This window comes from Pelophylax lessonae (assembly GCF_965119305.1).
Source record: "Pelophylax lessonae genome assembly, chromosome: 9".
Lineage (NCBI taxonomy): Eukaryota > Metazoa > Chordata > Amphibia > Anura > Ranidae > Pelophylax > Pelophylax lessonae.
Genome location: NC_138776.1, coordinates 262,413,288 through 262,426,728, shown reverse-complemented (window position 1 = coordinate 262,426,728; position 13,441 = coordinate 262,413,288). Strand labels below are relative to the sequence as shown.

Sequence of the window (13,441 nt, the reverse complement as noted above, 5' to 3'; positions counted from 1 at the left end):
GGTACTCCCAATTCTCACGATCCAAAGTGATACTCTGTTGGAAGAATTGGCTGACGGATCTGAGTTTTTCCTACATACTCCCATTTCTCATGATCCAAAGATCTCATGGTCCGACTCCAAAGTGGTACTCCCAATTCTCAGGATCCAAAGATCTCACAATCCAAAGTGGTACTCCCAATTCTCACGATCCAAAGTGGTACTCCCAATTCTCATGATCTAAAGATCTCATGGTCCAAAGTGGTACTCCCAATTCTCACAATCCAAAGATCTCATGATCCAAAGTGGTACTTACAATTCTCACAATCCAAAGATCTCACGATCCAAAGTGGTACTTACAATTCTCACGATCCAAAGTGGTACTCCCAATTCTCATGATCCAAAGATCTCATGATCCGAAGAGGTACACGCAATTCTCACGATCCAAAGATCTCACGACCCAAAGTGGTACTCCCAATTCTCATGATCCAAACTTGTACTTACAATTCTCATGGTCCAAAGATCTCACAATCCAAAGTGGTTCTCACAATTCTCACGGCTCAAAGATCTCACGATCCAAAGTGGTCAGGGGCTGATTGGCAACTTTCGGCCCAGGGGACAACTACAAACCAGAGGCCCATGGTGCAGCGACTCAGCCCTCCTCCCACTCCCCCTCTTCCTGGCCTCCTCCTGACCCCCATTGAAGGCTGAAGCTCTGCTCCAGGTACTCTCTACTCACCGACCGAATCCGGGTTCCCCGACCTGGCCACTGGGGGGGGGGATGGGGGAGCTAAGACAGCTCGGTCAGGGCTGGCCAGGAGAGGAGAGTCTCCAGTGGGGCATGGAACCAGCCCCTGCTCAGACACAGTTTACACCATCCATGCTGGGGGGGAGGCCTGCGCTCTGTCCCTGTCTTCATCCCGCACTAAGTAGATCAGTGGCAGGGACTTTTTACTTCTCTTCCCCAGGAATCCTTTAGGCATGTCTGTGGCAGAAGCAGTGCAGCCTTTTTACGGGGCATCAGAGTGGCCCAGGGGGCAATTGCCCTCCTGCCCCAGTCCTCCCCTGAAAGTCTTACTTACAATTCTCACGATCCAAAGTGGTACTCACAATTCTCTCAGTCCAAAGATCTCAGGATCCAAAATGATACTCACAATTCTCATGGTCCAAACTGGTACTCCCAGTCCTCACGATCCAAAGATCTCACGATCCAAAGTGGCACTCACAATTCTCTCAGTCTAAAGATCTCAGGATCCAAAGTGATACTCACAATTCTCATGGTCCAAACTGGTATTCCCAATCCTCACGATCCAAAGATCTCACAATCCAAAGTGGTACATTTCTTACGATCCAAAGTGGTACTCACAATTCTCACAGTCCAAAGATCTCACAATCCAAAGTGGTACTCACATTTCTCACGGTCCAAAGATCTCACGATCCAAAGTGGTCAGGGGCTGACTGGCAAATTTCGGCCCAGGGGTCAACTACAAACCAGTAGGGCCCATGGTGCTCCTACTCCCCCTCTTCCTGGCCTCCTCCTGACCCCCATTCCAGGCTGAAGCTCTGCTCCAGGTACTCTCTACTCATCGACCGAATCCGGGTTCCCGACCTGGCCACTGGGGGGGTTGGGGGGAGCTAGGACAGCTCGGTCAGGGCTGGCCAGGAGAGGAGAGTCTAAGGTGGTACTCACATTTCTCACGATCCAAAGTGGTACTCCCAATTTTAGTGATTCACAGTGGTACTCACAATTCTCACGGTCCAAAGTGGGCCCTAGATCTTTCTCCATCCTTGTTTCCCCCAGAGGTTCCCCCCTAGTGAGTAGTTTGCTTTTATGTTTTTAGCCCCCAAGTGCATCACCTTACATTTCTCCACATTAAACCTCATTTGCCATGTAGTTGACCACTCTATTATTTTGTCCAGGTCTTTCTGTAAGATTTCTAAATCCTGATGGGAAGTTATTGCCCTACTTATTTTTGTGTCGTCCGCAGAAATTGAGATAGAACTATTTTATCCCGACCTCTATATCATTTATAAATAAATTAAACAGAATTGGCCCCAGGACAGAACCTTGGGGTTCCCCACTGACCACTCCAGATCAGTCTGTTTCTCACCACCCTTTGGACGCACCCCTGTAACCAGACTTCTGTCCAAGAACAAACCCAGTTTGAATGACTATGACTTTGAATCACTTTAAATGACAATTGCACGGTCATGCAACGCTCTACCCATATGAGATGTTTATCATTTGATTAAAAAAAAAAAACAAATAAGGCTTAAAATTTTGAAGAAAAAAAAAAATATATTTTTCTTAGTTTCTGTCAGAAACTGATGAGGCGGCACTGATTAAAAGGCACTAATATGCCACACTGATGAGGAGGTATTAATGTTCTGCACTGATGAGGAGGCACCGATATGCTGCACTGGCCGGAGGGACTAATATGCCGCACTAATAGGTGGCACTAATAAGTGACACTGATAGGCGGCACTAATGGGAACTGATTAGGTGGCACTGATGAGGAAGGACTAATATGCTGTACTGATGGGCACTGATAGGTGGCACTAATATGTGACACTGATGAGGCACTAATATGCAACACTGATGAGGAGGCACTAATATGCTGCACTGATGAGGAGGCACTAATATGCCGCACTGATGAGGGGGCACTAATATGCCACACTGATGGGTGGCACTGATATGTGACATTGATGGGAACTGATTAGGTGGCACTAATGGGAACTGATTAGGTGGCACTGATGAGGAGGCACTAATATGCTGTACTGATGGGCACTGAAAGGTGGCACTAATATGTGACACTGATGAGGTGGCACTGATGAGGAGGCACTAATATGCCGCACTGATGAGGGGGCACTAATATGCCACACTGATATGTGACATTGATGGGAACTGATTAGGTGGCACTCATGAGGAGGCACTAATATGCCGTACTGATGGGCACTGATAGGATGCACTGATAGGTGATCACTGATAGGCGGCACTGATTACGAGGCACTAATATGCAGCACTGATGAGGAGGCATTAATATGCTGCATTGATGAGGAGGCACTAATATGCTGCATTGATGAGGAGGCACTAATATGCTGCACTGATGAGGAGGCACTAATATGCTGCACTGATGAGGAGGCACTAATATGCTGCACTGATGAGGAGGCACTGATATCCCGCACTGATGAGGAGGCGCTACAATGCCGCACTAATAGGTGGCACTAATATCTGACACTGATAGGCGGCACTGATGAGGAGGCACTAATATGCCGCACTGATGAGGAGGCACTAATATGTTGCACTGATAGGTGGCACTGATATGTGACACTGATTAGGTGGCACTAATATGCCATACTGATGGGCACTGATAGGTGGCACTAATATGTGAAACTGATGAGGCGGCACTGATGGCCACTGATTATGTGGTACTGATGAGGAGGCACTAATATGCCACACTGACGAGGAGGCAGTCATATGCCGCACTGATAGGTGGCACTAATATGTGACACTAATAGGCGGTACTGATGAGGAGGCACTTATAGGTGGCACTGATAGGCGGCACTAATGGGCACTGAATGGGCAGTGTATTTTTTCATGAAAATCGGGGATTTAAAACTAGCTGTGCAAATATTATACATAACCATTTGCAACAACAACCATTTTATACCCTAGGCCTAGAGTCTCTGTGTAAAGAATATATAATGGAGGTTCTAAGTAATTTTCTAGCAAAAAATACAGATTTTTATATGAAAGAAATGTCCGAGTTAGCCGAGGCCGGAACTGGTTAGGGATGTGATGAGCTGAACCAAAAGATACCAAATTGGGGTCATAAACCACAATGAGGAGTTTATCTGACCAGGAGCTCTATGGGAAGTCAATAGATCATCGCGCTCCAACGTACTCGGAGTGTGGGCGTAGAGTGGAAGTTGCGTGAGAAGACAGGAAGTAAGGACTGTACGGACAGGAAGTGATGTCTGGTACAGACAGGAAGTTCCGGGTCAGAGGTGAGTTGGGAGGAAGTAGAGAGGAGACATTGCTGGAACTGGCAGCAGAGGAGGTAATAATATATTATTTTATATTTACAGCCAGTAACCCCCCCCCCCCCCCCCGTCATGTTCCGTCCTCTTCCTCCATAGTCACTATGATGTCTTTTATCTCCAGAAGGCACCCCTACATAGTAGAATAATAATCCTCTCTATAGCTCTTACATATACCACAGTGCTGCACCGACTACACATTCACGACACATATTTAGTTCTATAAGTAAAAATATTGAGCTACGAGGACTCGTAGTATATTCTGTAGTTCTAATGACCATTTGGTAACCAGAGGTCAATCATGACTAAATTCACAAACCAGATTTCGTAGGCTTCTGGTAATGTGCCGATCTAAATCATTGACACGTTGTTCTTTTAACCACTTGCCAACCGACGCAAGTACATATACTGCGGCGGTCAGCCCCTCACAGTCAAAGTGACGTATGGGTACGTCACTAGCCTGTGAGGCTCTGGGGAGCGAGCGCGTGCCGTCGGAGGCGCGCTCCCGCTCGGTCACGGACCCCCCCGCGCGCGTGCCCGGCGGACCCGATGTCCGCCGCTCACTCACGATCGTCCGTGACAGCGGGAGAAAGGCAGGCGGCTGATGTAAACAAAGCCGCCTGTCATTCTCCCCTGAGTAAGAATGGTGATCATACGGTTCTACTATGTAGGACCGTTGATCACTGTTCCTACACCTCAAGCCACAGCCAATCACAGTTAGAATCACGCCCCTAGGGACACACATAACCCCTCCCTCTCAAAAAAAAGTTAACCCCTTCACTACCAGTGTCATTTTACACTAACAGTGCATATGTATAGCACTGATTACTTTAGTATTGTCACTGGTAACCCCAAAAAACCCCCAAAAATGTCAGTCAAGGGTCCGATCTGTCCGCGCCAATGTCGCAGTCCCGCAAAAAAAAATCGCAGATCGCTGCCATTACTCGTTAAAAAAAAAACAACAAAAATGACAAAAATCTTTCCCTTTGTTAGTAAACGCAATAACTTTTGCGCAAACCAATCAAAATACGCTTTTTGCGATTTTTTATTCTTTTACCAAAAATATGTAGCAGAAAACAAATTGGCCTAAAATGTTAAAAAATTTGATTTTTACATTTTTTTGGGGGGGAATTTCATATAAAAAAAATGTGAAAAATATTGTTATTTTTGCAAAATTGTCGCTCTTTTTTTGTTTATAGCGCATGATCAACAAATCGCACAGGTGATCAAATACCACCAAAAGAAAGCTCTGTTTGTGGGGAAAAAAAGGACGTAAATTTCGTTTGGGTACGGCGTCGCACGACCGCACAATTGTCAGTTAAAGTCGCACAGCGCCGAATCGCAAAAAGTGACCCGGACGTAAGACAGCAAAATCCTCCGGTGGTAAAGTGGTTAATGGTTAGTAGACGAACTGGACTTTTGTACCACCTCACCGTGACTTTAATGGTTGTACTGTTCTCCTCCAACACAGAGCCAGTAAAGCCTTATCTAGCGTTAATGAGAAGAAGCCTGAAACAACTGTATGCAAGTTGGGAATGCTGGCAGTAGAGCTGGAAGAGTTGGTCTCCACCATAAAATATATTCCCACCAAGAGGTCGACAATCCAGATAATTCTCATTTTATTGTCTCTCTGCATGGTATAGGACTGTTCGGTATAGATTTCAGAACCACCTCAAGGAGGATGGATGAGGACCAGAGTCACATGACGGACAGACTAATAGACCTCACCCTGGAGATCATCTACCTGCTGACTGGAGAGGTGAGGAGGATTCTGGGAGGTCACATGACATCACTCTTATCTCTATTAATAAAACACAAACCTGACCGGAGAGGTGAGGAGGATTCTGGGAGGTCACATGACATCACTCTTATCTCTATTAATAAAACATAGACCTGACCGGAGAGGTGAGGAGGATTCTGGGAGGTCACATGACATCACTCTTATCTCTATTAATAAAACACAGACCTGACCGGAGAGGTGAGGAGGATTCTGGGAGGTCACATGACATCACTCTTATCTCTATTAATAAAACACAGACCTGACCGGAGAGATGAGGAGGATTTTTAGAATTTATTGAGTAATACTTGCTATTTTCTGTTCTTGCACAGGATTATGAAGTAGTTAAGAAGAAATCTGGAGAGCGGCTGACATGCAACAGAAGCTTCCATGTGCTATCCTCCAGTACAGTATCTCCACCGTCCTCACTCATACCTGAGAGAAACAAGAAGAAGAAGATTCTAGAAGTCACCAAGAAGATGATGGAGCTGCTGACAGGAGAGGTGAGCGGTGCTGGGAATTCTGGGACATTATCCAGTAACAGACAAGGGATGTGTCTGGATGGTGACTGTATCATTGTGTGTGTCAGGTTCCTATAAGGTGTCAGGATGTCACTGTCTATTTCTCCATGGAGGAGTGGGAGTATTTAGAAGGACACAAGGATCTCTACAAGGACGTCATGATGGAGAATCAGGCGCCCCTCACATCACCGGGTAAGAGGAGACTTTATTGTAAAGGAGAGAGCAGTACGGAGGATCCACCTAGATCCCCCATCATCTGATAAACACATAGAAACAATGTATTCAGTCAGTGTGTGTGTTTCCTACAGATGGATCCAGTAATGGGAACCCACCAGAGAGATGTCCCCGTCCTCTGTATTCCCGGGATTCCACACAGGAAGATCACACCACCCCCCACCATCATCAGGTAGATGGGACTGATCATCTATAACTGAGGATGTCTCCGAAATTGTATAAATCCATATGATTTTCTTCTGTAGTTTCCGATGTTACTTACTATCATGTTGTGGGTTTAGGATGAAGACCTGATTGATATTAAAGTAGAAGTTAAAGAGGAAGAAGAAGAGGCTGATATAGGGGGTGATCAGCAATCTACAGAAGAGGGTGAAATTATAGTGACAATTAAAGATGAGGAATCATCTGTAGATATCAGCACAGGTAAGAAATAATAAATGCACAACCAGTTTTACGTTGGCTGCTTGTCTTGCATTGACTTAGCTAATTTTCCTTCCGATTTATAATACAGCATTCCATAGAGATCGTAACAGAATTCAACATAGTACGCACTAAACTATGACACAAAAACAGATTCTTCTACATTTGAGTTGTGAAAAAATTAGGAAATCCCCATCACTTCCTATCAGAACTACATCAACGTACCTAACCCACCACCTAATGTTCCCAGCAAATGAAGTGGAGATACTGTACACCATATGAAAGGTCCATCTCCATTCCTCAATATAACGTCATGTTCCCAACAAATGACGAGGAGATACTGTACACCATATGAAAGGTCCATCTCCATTCCTCAATATAACATCATGTTCCTAACAAATGAGGAGGAGATACTGTACACCATATGAAAGGTCCATCTCCATTCCTCAATATAACGTCATGTTCCCAACAAATGACGAGGAGATACTGTACACCATATGAAAGGTCCATCTCCATTCCTCAATATAACATCATGTTCCTAACAAATGAGGAGGAGATACTGTACACCATATGAAAAGTCCATCTCCATTCCTCAATATAACGTCATATTCCCAACAAATGAGGAGGAGATACTGTACACCATATGAAAGGTCCACCTCCATTCCTCAATATAACGTCATGTTCCCAACAAATGAGGAGGAGATACTGTACACCATATGAAAGGTCCATCTCCATCCCCCAATATAACGTCATGTTCTCAACAAATGAGGAGGAGATACTGTACACCATATGAAAGGTCATCAATATAATGTCATGCTCCCAACAAATGAGGTGGAGGGTGGCTGTACACCATATGAAAGGTCCATCGCCATTCCTCAATATAACGTCATGTATCTAATACATAAGAAATGTGACTAGCAGAGCCAAAAGTGACATGGATTTGGTTGTAGTTGTAACATCAATGTAAGTTTAGAAATAATATAAAATGTATAAAACCACCAAAATCCACTGCTCTACACTAGTTGACATGCCTTCTGAATGAAAAATTTTAAAATGTTCTACGTGATAAAATGTTTCCCAACAGCTGGATACGATGCGTGGAATTCCCTGGAGGGCCATGGTTTTTTATCTCCAGAATATAATACGGAAGAAAATGAAATTGCCCAATATTCTTTAGGAGTAAACCCTGCTGTTGAAAATATACAATCCGGGTTTTACTGTATGGATGGATCATTAGATATCTCCAAGCCTGAGGAATACTCTTCTGATAGGTCATACATTGTTGGACATAGCAGTAATAAGACATTTCCGTGTTCAGTATGCGATAAGAGTTTTAGTAAGAACGCAGATCTTCTTAGACACAAGAGAATGCACACGGGCCAAAGTTTGTTTTTCTGTTCGGAGTGTGGGAAATCTTTCATACTGAGATCGCATCTTGTTAGACATCAGCGACATCACACCGGAGAGCGCCTCTACAACTGTCGAGAGTGCCAGAAATCCTTCAAACAGAAATCAGACCTTCTCAAGCACTTGAAAATCCATACTGGCGAGAGACCTTTTGTGTGCACAGTGTGCGGGAAAAGTTTTACAGCCAAATATATACTTATCGAGCACCAGCGCCTGCACACCGGCGAGATGCCGTTTAAGTGTTCGGATTGCGGGAAGGGTTTCGTACGGAAAGGAACTCTCATCATACACCAGCGAACTCACACGAGAGAGAGGCCGTTTTCCTGTCTGGAGTGCGGAAAACGGTTTAAACAGAAACTGTGTCTTGTCCGACATGAGAAGCTTCACGCGTTCGAGGAATCTTTGTCGTGTTCGAATTGCGGAAAAACTTTTAAAACCAAGTACGAGCTTCACATCCATCAGAGGATTGAGGCGGGTGAGGAGATCTTCACGTGCTCGGAATGTGAGAAATCATTCTTGGCCAAATCAGATCTTCAGATACACCAGAGAGTTCACACTGGTGAGAAACCCTTTTCTTGTTTCGAGTGCGGGAGAAGTTTCTCTGTGAAAGGGAGCCTCAATACGCACATGAAACTCCACACAGGCGAGAGGCCGTTTTCCTGCGCAGAATGCGGGAAATGTTTTATTCAGAAGCGAGAACTTCTTAGACACCAAGGAACACACGTAGCTGAACGTCCTTTCTCATGCTCTGAGTGCGAGAAGTCTTTCAAAACGCAGGCTGATCTCCTTTTACACCACAGGACTCACACCGGCCAGATCTTTTCCTGCCAGGAGTGCGGGAAAACTTTTCTAAAGAGATCAAAGCTTCTCAGACACCAGAGAGGGCACTCTGGGGAGAAGCCCTACTCGTGTTCCGAGTGTGGAAAACAGTTCTCGCAGAAGGGGAACCTCGACTCTCATGCAAGAGTCCACACCGGTGAGAAGCCATTTACCTGCTCGGAGTGCGACAAATGTTTCATAAAGAAAGGCGCTCTTGACCGACACCAGCAAACACATACGGGCTTGCGGCCGTTTCCCTGTCTTGAGTGCGGAAAGTGCTTCACCCGGAAATTCAACCTCGTCCAACACCAGAAGCTTCATGTAGACCAAAGTTCCTTTTCGTGTCCAGATTGTGGCAAATGTTTCACCAGAAAAGACAATCTAATTCGACATCAGAAGAAGCACATGCTTTGAGGCCAAAAACAAACGTCTGGAGGCATTACATTTCATTTTTTTCCTTTGACCCACAGAATAGCTGTATAGTAAAGAGATCTGAAAGCGTCAGTCCACCTGAACGTTATATTTCAGTTATAGATGGATCTGGGTTCCCTAGTAGCTTTCTTTGTCTCTCGGAGACTCCAGTGAGCTCCTCCAACTGTAGTTTCTGCCAGTTATGGGGGTATTTCATAGTCTTTATCCAGCAAGGATTGTGGGAACCCCTCAAAATTATAACAGTAGGTGTACAGACCTTGGAACCCAGCGCAGTGGTAGTAGGAATCCCCCATAATGGGCACAACAGATGTTTGGACCTTGGAACTCACCACAGGGATGGTGGGTGCCACTTATAATGGTCAAAGCCGATGTGCAGACCCTGAATTCAACACAGGGATGGTGGGACCCCTCATAATAGGCACAGAAGGTGTACAGACCAGAGAATTCCACACAGGGATGGTGGGACCCCTCATAATAGGCACAGAAGGTGTACAGACCCGAGAAATCTACACAGGGATGGTGGGACCCCTCATAATAGGCACAGAAGGTGTACAGACCCGAGAATTCCACACAGGGATGGTAGGAACCCCTCATAATGGTCACAGTTGATGTGAAGTCCCAAGAAGTTAATTCAGAAAAAGTGGGAATTCCTCCTGATTGGCATATTAGGTGTACAAACCTGGTATATCTGTGCAGGGATGGGTATAACCCCTCATAATGGTTACAGCTTGTGTGAAGACCTGGGAACTCAATGCAGGGATGGTGGAAACCCTTAATGGGTACAGTAGAACCCCTAACCCCCTAATGGGTACAGTAGAAGTGCAGCCCCAACAACTCAGCACAAGGATGGTGGAAATCCCTCATGATAGGTACAGCAAATGTGGTGACCCGGGAAGTCAGTGCAGGGAAATTGTGAATCCTTCAAAATGGGCACAGCAAGGGTACGAATCGGGGAATTCAAAGCCGGGGATTAGGAAACCCTCAAAATTGGGTACAGAAGGTGTACAAACCAAGGAACTTAGCACAAGGATGATGGGAAACCCTTATATTGGGCACAGCAGGTGTACAGACCCCAGAACTCAGCACAGGGATGGTGGGAACCCCTTTAAAATTGGGCACAGCAGGTGTATAGACCCAGTAACTCAGCACAGGGATGGTTGGAACCCCTCCTTGTTGGTTTAAAGATCTGGGAACTTAGTGCTGGGTTTGGAAACCCATAATAATGGTCACAGCTGTTGTGAAGACCCAAATTAAATCAGCACAGGGATGGTAGGAACCCCTCATAATGGGCACAGGAGGTGTACAGACCCGGGAACTCAGCACAGGGATGGTGGGATCCCCTCATAATGGGCACAGCAGGTGTACAGACATGGGAACTCAGCATGGGGGTGACGGGAGCCCCTCATAATGGGTACAGGAGGTGTACAGACCTGGTAACCAGTGGTGTATTTTGGTTTTGTGCTGCCCTAGGCAAGACTAAAATTGGGCGCCCCCCCCTCCTATGTAAATTTGTCTAACTCCTTTTTTAATGGATGTGACACCCTCCAAAATGGAAGGACTACAAGTCCCAGCATGAACCCCTGAGATCTCCAGAGGGGGGGGGGGTGAGGGAGGGGGGCGAGAGAGGGGTGAGGGAGAGAGAGGGGGGTGGGTGAGGGAGGGAGTGAGAGAGGGGGGATGAGAGAGAGAGGGGGAGAGAGAGGCAGGGATGAAAGAGAGGGGGGTAAGAGAGAGAGGGGGATAATAGAGAGAGGGGGGGTGAGAGAGAGAGAGGGGAGTGAGAGAGAGTGGGTTGAGAGAGAGAGGGGGGATGAGAGAGAGAGAGAGGGGGGGTGAGAGAGAGAGGGGGATGAGAGAGAGGGGGATGAGAGAGAGGAGGGGTGAGAGAGAGGGGGTGAGTAAGAGAGAGGGAGGTGAGAGAGGCGGCTCTAGCAACCAGTGGCCAATAGAGTCTCAGGTGGAGGGGGATAGCTTTTTTGCTGCCCCCTTGCAAAGTGCCGCCCTAGGCCTGGGCCTTGTTGACCTAGGCCAAAATACAGCACTGCTGGTAACTCAGCACAGGGATGATGGGAACCCCTCATAATGGGCACAGCAGGTGTACAGACCTGGAACTCAGCACAGGAATGGTGGGAACCCCTCCTAATGGGCACAGGAGGTGTACAGACCAGGTAACTCAGCACTGGGTTGGTGGGAACCCCTCATAATAGGCAGAGCAGGTGTGAAGACCCAGGAACTCATTGCAGCAACCTCCAGCAACCACCACATACCGAAACATTTGTTTTGGGGGGTAAAATGTTTTAATGCTCATCAATCACAGAGGTTAAAAAACCTCCCTAGGTTACTATTCATCAGAAAGGTTCGTGAAATGAATTTGTTTTTGGATTTGTTTTAACCTTACCGTCTACTGTAAGGACATTAGAAGATGGACTTCAACCAACCGTCTTTGGTGAACAAAAGATTAACAGCAAGTTCTCTTCCTCACCAACCAATCCTCTTGGTTGGTCGTAATACTCGGTCTATGGTCATTTGCTCTCCTTTATTGAAAAAGATGGCTTGTTATTGGTCCCAGAGGTGGAAGATTCCTAATAATATATCTAATGCATTCTCAATGTGCTTTATTTAAAGCTTTGTTGTAGACGATGTCTCGGTTTTCCTTCTGGTTTCTGTTAATAAATATTAAATCTCAACTTTTTAATATTACCTTCGGAGTCTCGCTTTTTCTTTTTCTGTAATTTTAAGTGAAAAAGGTTTAAAATAAATACATAGCTTTGTGTAATATGAAGAAACAGACATAGGTGGAGGTTAAAATGTTATATTAATACTAAAACATCCAAATTCATTGGCACAAGGGTACCATGCAGGGGTCAATCGAATATAATCGGAAAAAAAAACAACAGACGGGGCGCAACGGCCTTGCAAATTATATACTCCCAAACACAGGGGCGTACCTAGAGAATTTGGCACCCGGGGCGGATCCTATATCTGGCACCCCCCCCAGGCGGGCAGGCGACACACCGCACATTGATGTGTCGTCAAGTGACGTCGCGTGTAGCGCCTCCGTGCACTGCGGCCTGGAACCCAAAATAATCCTCATCCCTCTGCTCCCCCCCGGCGGCCAGGCCCCTCCTCCTCCTCTGCAAAGACGGCGCTGACTGACCTGAAGCGCCAGACAGAAATACATGTAACTGGCAGTGGTACACTTACCAGTGGGGTCACTACGGTTGGTGTCACCTGGTGCAGTAAACCATGGTGTCAACCCCCCCCCCCAAAAAATATTTTCCTGTTTTCTGAAAGTGCGCCAAAGATGCAGCATGACTTCTGGTGCTCTTTCAGAAAATGCAGAAAAAACGCACAACCTAAAAGAAATCTATAGGACTGCAGCTATCATCGCTGACAAAACGCGTTGGGTGGGGCTGGGACGTTTGACGTCATCGCTCTACGGGACTCTAGCGGCCATCTTTGCAGTTTGGAAAAACAGATTTGTACACGTGTTTATGATACTCTGCTTCAAGTGAGTGCATATCATCTGCTTTACTAATAAAACCTCAATGTTTTAAACATATTACCCTAAGAGTATTTCCTCTGTTTCTGGGGCCTTGTCTGGGTGCTCATCCCTGGATACTTGAGTTATTACCATTGCAACAAGGATTGGAGTATCGGCCTAAGTAAGGAGATTGGCTGAGTTCGCTGTGAGATGTTTTATGCTCCATTACAATCAGCCGGAGGGTAAGAGGCAGTGTGGTTGGTGTCTGCTTGTGGTGGTCTTTTCTGCCTGATCAACTTATCTCTCCACAGGTACTGTATACAAGGACTG

The 13,441-nt window shown here is 46.0% G+C and overlaps 1 protein-coding gene across 1 annotated transcript in view; it reads left to right on the top strand.

Moving 5' to 3' along the window:
- The window catches only part of LOC309564423 (uncharacterized protein), a 130,615-nt gene extending 120,585 nt beyond the window's left edge, over positions 1–10,030 (top strand). The window contains exons 36-39 of the mRNA XM_082269053.1: positions 6,127–6,204; positions 6,629–6,721; positions 6,831–6,972; positions 8,054–10,030. Coding sequence (XP_082125179.1) covers positions 6,127–6,204; positions 6,629–6,721; positions 6,831–6,972; positions 8,054–9,609 — 1,869 coding nt within the window. The 3' untranslated portion in view covers positions 9,610–10,030. The remainder of the gene's footprint in view (positions 1–6,126; positions 6,205–6,628; positions 6,722–6,830; positions 6,973–8,053) is intronic.
- Positions 10,031–13,441: the final 3,411 nt, after the last annotated feature.